At 34.7% G+C, this 5,530-nt stretch overlaps 1 protein-coding gene across 1 annotated transcript; it reads right to left on the reverse strand.

Moving 5' to 3' along the window:
• Window positions 1-2,120: 2,120 nt before the first annotated feature.
• Window positions 2,121-4,826, reverse strand: LOC116126689 (pentatricopeptide repeat-containing protein At1g79080, chloroplastic). Its single transcript, XM_031412370.1, has one exon. The coding sequence runs from the start codon at window positions 4,547-4,549 to the stop codon at window positions 2,849-2,851; it is 1,701 nt and encodes a 566-aa protein (XP_031268230.1). The 5' UTR covers window positions 4,550-4,826; the 3' UTR covers window positions 2,121-2,848.
• Window positions 4,827-5,530: the final 704 nt, after the last annotated feature.

Here is a 5,530-nt window from a genome sequence, read left to right on the forward strand (position 1 = left end):
TCTGTGTTAATATTATGTTGATTTTGTCATTGTTTTACAATTTTATGATGCTAACACAAGTGCTGTGTGGTTGCCAGGTTGGTTTGTTTAAGTTTGACCATTTTAAGCAATGATTAACTTGTAGATCCGAGCTTAATCATTGAGGGTTATAATTATTTTAGGCAATCCAGTTTACTGTTATTGTTATTGCATTTGTATATGCAAATTTGTACAGTATGAGTGACCTTCGTCTACCAAAAGGTTTATATGGGGGTCCATTTAGGTCGATTTGTTTGATTGAGAAAATTGCGAGTGTGGATCTTGGTCACTTTGAGGATTTGTATGTTTATATCTTAAGTCACTTTGACCATTATATATGGCATGATTAGTCTGAGACCTACTCTAAGCTTAGCTTTTCTGCATATCATATCTTTACTTAAAGGGGCTTTACATTACCGTCCCAGAAATCGAAAAGTATTGTTGGGGGTAGTTTGTGAAATTATTCTTTCAAGTATCGCTTCAAGTAATCGTGGAAAATTTCACCTGGGATCTATTGATATCTAAGATCAACAACCGGACGACACATGCTGGATAGCCAAAGCTATTTGTTGTGTCTAGGGTTGGCTGCCCTTCTGTAGTTGTCATGCTCTATACGTGGAAAGCGAATGGTAAAAAAATGTGGCTTGATTAGAAGATGATGGATATTCAAATCTCGGATGGTTGAAACATTGCAAGATGTGATTTGGAAAGGAATCCTTCAGCCTCTTGTTTGTCTATTTGTAATCAGTTAAATTATAATATGCAGAAGTGTGGTTCTTATACTGAAGGTTCTTATATTGAAGAATATTCATTCTGGAGCATTTTAGAATGCAGAGATGATATTCATTGCAATTTATTCTCGAAGTGTGGTTCTTATACTGAAGAATATTCATTCTGGAGCATTTTAGAATGCAGAGATGATATTCATTGCAATTAATTCTCGACTACATTGTTATAATTCTCCATAGTCAACACCATTCTTAGACGGATGGGAGGGGTAATTCCTGTGAAGATTAAACAGGGATGGAAGAGGAAATTAATTGTTGGGGAAGCCGAATAACAACAGCATCAATCAAATCCAAATTTAGTCAAATAAATACTCCTGATTTGCAGGCTTCTCTCTACTGACACGTACAACATCTCATCTCCTCTTTCTTATGTAGTTTTGTTGAAAAATGAAAATAAGCTCTGTGAAAGACTCAAGGCCAGGCCTTCTAAAATGGCATTGCTGTAGCCAAGCAGTTGTCCTAGCAGATGGTGAAGGGAATGAGAGTTTGGAAGCTTGTTTATAAGCTGTATGAGAATATGGAAAGAATCAAGAAATCCATCCAAGGATATACATTTTGATGTTAATAGTCATAGTTGCAGAGACCGTAAGAAGTTTGGCACAACTACCTTCAACCACCTTTGGGTGACTAAGTGATTAAATATAGACTCTTGGAGATTATCCAAGAGGTTTTGAGTTTGATATATTTCAGTTGCTAATAAGGGTTGTCATGAGAGGTTTATCCAACCGTTAACTTTAAGGCTTTAGAGATTAGTTGAGATGCGTATAAACTGGTCCAAACACACCGGTCACTAAAAAAAAAAAAAAAAAAAAAAAAAAAAAAAAAGAAGTTTGGCACATACTGTGCTTTCATATTATGATTCTCCAAAGACCAAAATTAACTTCAAATGAGAAGCTTTTCCAATTTGCAAATACTTTAAATTGTGAGAAAAATCAAGGCATGATTCTATTCCTTTCCTTGAGGGACTTTAGACACATTCCAAAAAAAAATTACCATTATTTCAAGCAGAAACAACACAGTGGGTGGAGGATTGCTAAACTAAACATGTTTAATAAATCTTTGATCATGCTTGAAAGAATGAGCTGAACAACAATATACTTCAGTATAACCCAGAGACCCACTTGCACTTCAAGAAGTTTTTGCCATAACTAATGATGAAATGTATAACTAATTTGAGTTTTAATAATTTATTCAACAGCTAATTTACCCTTTCCCAATAAACTGGTTAAGCAAATCAACAGTAGATAAGCTACAATTTCAATAGTTCTGTTGTTCAAATGAAAATAAGTATTTTTTGTTTCCACACTAAGAACTGTAAAGAAGAATAATCCATTCTGAGGAGAAGATAATGCACTTTTTTTTTTTGGCACCTTTTTTCTTTCAATATATGGTCATTACAGAGACAAGGAAAAAAAAGGAAAAACAGTTTTAGAACCTTCAACAATCAGGAATCATCCTAATCCATTTATCAAAACACAATATCCCAAGTGTGCCTTCCTACATGTTCGTAAATTTCTTTTCCTCAGTCTTATCTGCAACCAAAGTAGAAATGAATAAATATATCAAGTAAATGATATTGCTCGACGTATCCTAGATTAAAATTGATCATATGTTCACTAATCATCGTGAAATAAGGAATTGCAATCAAGGCTCGCTATGCATTTAAAATATAGACCATATAAGCGTGCACAAAGGGAATGGTTTGTATTAGATGACTTTGAGGGAATAAGTTGAACCAAACATATACTCAAGAAATTTAACTTCTCTAAATGATGAAAATGGTTGCTTCAATTCACTAAACAATATAATAAGCAAGTGAAAGAATACCTTAGGACCTAGAATCCTTTTTCTTCAACCACTTCTTCCCTAACTTAAAAAAATACAAATACATCTTTTTGAAGAAGTCTTTGTTTTATTTATCAATCTACAGAATTCATGATTAAATGTCTATCTCAAACTCACCAGTCACGAACAGTTTCCTTGACGAGGTGCTGGCATTAAATCACCAGCTCGTTTTCCACTTTTCTTTTGCCTTCAAATATTTACGTTTGTAAACCCTCAAGGTCGTATTGCATAACCAGTCTTTCGACAGTACTTTGACTCACAACATCTCTCAAATGCAACTCTTTCAAAACTTGAGCGGAGAGCCTGGTCTCTTCCTCATGGGCAATTCCTTCCACTAGAATGGTGTATGTTGTTTCATTAGGCATGTGACCTTTCTCGATCATCATTTCAAAAACTTCTAGAGACAAATCAGTTCTTTTTGATTTGCATAATCCAAGTATAAGTGCATTGAAGTTATCTACTTCAGGCTTATAGTCATATTCTTCCATTACCATGAAAATCTCCAAGGCCTCCTGAAGCATTCCCTCCATACATAACCCTCTGATCAAAGATGAATATGCATAAGAGTCGGGCGTAAATCCATACTTTGTCATTTCATATAAAAGTTGAAATGCCTGGTATGTATTCCCTTTTCTACACAAACTTGCAATCACATTTTTGAAGAATTCATGCATTGAAAAGTTTTGTTTATTCCCCAGGCTTTGAATGATGGAAAATGCTTCTTGCACCTTCCCGACTCCACAGAGCATTGCAATGGCACTATATGTTCCCTCATTTGGTTTACATCGCCGATAAATCATTTGGTCCAGGCACTTGACCACCAGATCTACCTTTCCTTCTCTGCAAAGACAAGCAATTATTGGATTGTAGCTAGCAGCAGTGGTCTTAAAACGAGCCTTAATCATTTCATCCAAAACCTTGAGAGCTTGATCTGCTTTACCATGGATTGCAAGGGAACCTATTAGTATGTTATAAGTAACTATTGACGGGACACGATCCTCTCCATCCATCTCCGCCAAGAGCTCATTCGCCTCCTCCCACCGTCCTTCATGGCACAAGCTCCTCAGCAAAATATTATAACTCACAACATTCGGATGAAACCCTTTCAAAGGCAAATTCCTAAAGAACCGAATCGCCTCTTCAATCCTACCTTCCTTGCACAACCCAGTCAACAATACATTGTAACTAACCAAGTTCGGCTTCCCACCCTTAACAATTATCTCATCCAATAACTTCATTGCGTCATCCACACCCCTTTCCTTATACGCAGCTTCAAGCAAGAACGAATAAGTGAATGCATTCGGAACTAACCCCTTCTGTATCAACTTATCCAAGAGTTGCAAGCTCTGATTCAAATTACCATGCAAACAGAGTCCTCTAACAAGTGAATTATAAGTAACCGTATTCGTCGGATACCCATACTCCTCCATTTTCTCAACTAATTGCATTGCATAACCAACGTTCCCTTTCTTACACAAACTATTCACCAAGTAAGTATAAGACGATGCATCAGGAATAATCCCTGAACTAACCATCATTTCCATAACTTTAATTGCCTTTTTCATTTTATTAGCCTTACACAAATCATACAAAAGGTTAGTGGCTTGACCCACATCAGGCTTGTGACCCTTCAACACAATTTTCTCCAAATGCAAGAATGCATCATTGAGCTTATGGTCCCTAGTTCTAGAGTCATTTTTACCATACTTCCAATTGGGTAAAGTGTAAACAGAGTCTTTTGGAGAAATGGTGATCTGGGTTGATGCTAAAACTCTTGAAAAACCTTTGTTGAGTGAAAAAGAATGAAGATTTGGAACGTGTGAGAAGAACCCACATGCCCTTTTGGGTTCCGAAGATGGGTTTGTTATGTGGGAGAGTGATTTTAACAGAGTTGCCATCACGAATTAGTTAAAACTGAAACCTAACTCTAATCATATGACTGAAATAACCTTGAAAAAACACATTTGAATGAACAAAGAATAAACAAGAAAGAAATTAATCAAGGAAGAGATGAACGTACAGTGGATTTGAATGAAGAGAGTTGTGATTTGCTTTTTGATTTTGTTTAGGTTATTGTTTTCCTGATTTTGATTCACAACAAGAGCCGCGGTTCCATCCACAACTCTCCCTTTCGTTATCCTACGTCGATGACTGGCGAAGTTTCACACGCGAATTGCCGTTGTAGTCAACACGCGCTGGGATTTAAGTTTTGGAATTTGCTTCCACTAAATTGGTGTTCGTTATTTGTGTCCATTTCTTGCTTATACGACATAGTTTTGATGGGCTTGGGAAGAAAGAACGTGTAAGATAAATTTCCAAAAATATCTTAAAGATTGGAAATATCACTTTCTTGTAATTGAGATCAAAATACATACTATATGAAAGGATATATAAGTTGATTTAAATAAATATAATTCAAACAGTATGAAAGTTGTTATAATCCCAGAGTCCTTTTCCACTTTTATAATTCATTAAATTGTAGTAAATTAATGACTTAAACTTTCAATTGTAAATATAAGTTATAATAGTTTGATGAAATTATAATTTTTTTTTTTTTCGAATAGATTAAATTAGTTATAGAAATCATATATGTGATTTACATTTCTAACCTTATGTACCAATGCTTCTCATATATGAATATTAAACTCATGTACGCATAATTTATTCTTATGTATATCAATATTGTCGTTTTCAATATACATGTGTAATATTCTGGTTTATTGATAAGATATTATAAATTTATCTTTTACTCATGTATCAAATAGTAAGAGTTAAAATGCCAATGGACTAAAATACTACCATATGAATTAACTCTCATTAATAATATTTTTGTTGTTAACAAGAATTGAAGTCAAAATTAAAAAAAAATTAGGAAGGAT

Source organism: Pistacia vera, unplaced genomic scaffold, assembly GCF_008641045.1.
Source record: "Pistacia vera cultivar Batoury unplaced genomic scaffold, PisVer_v2 Contig182, whole genome shotgun sequence".
Taxonomy (NCBI): domain Eukaryota; kingdom Viridiplantae; phylum Streptophyta; class Magnoliopsida; order Sapindales; family Anacardiaceae; genus Pistacia; species Pistacia vera.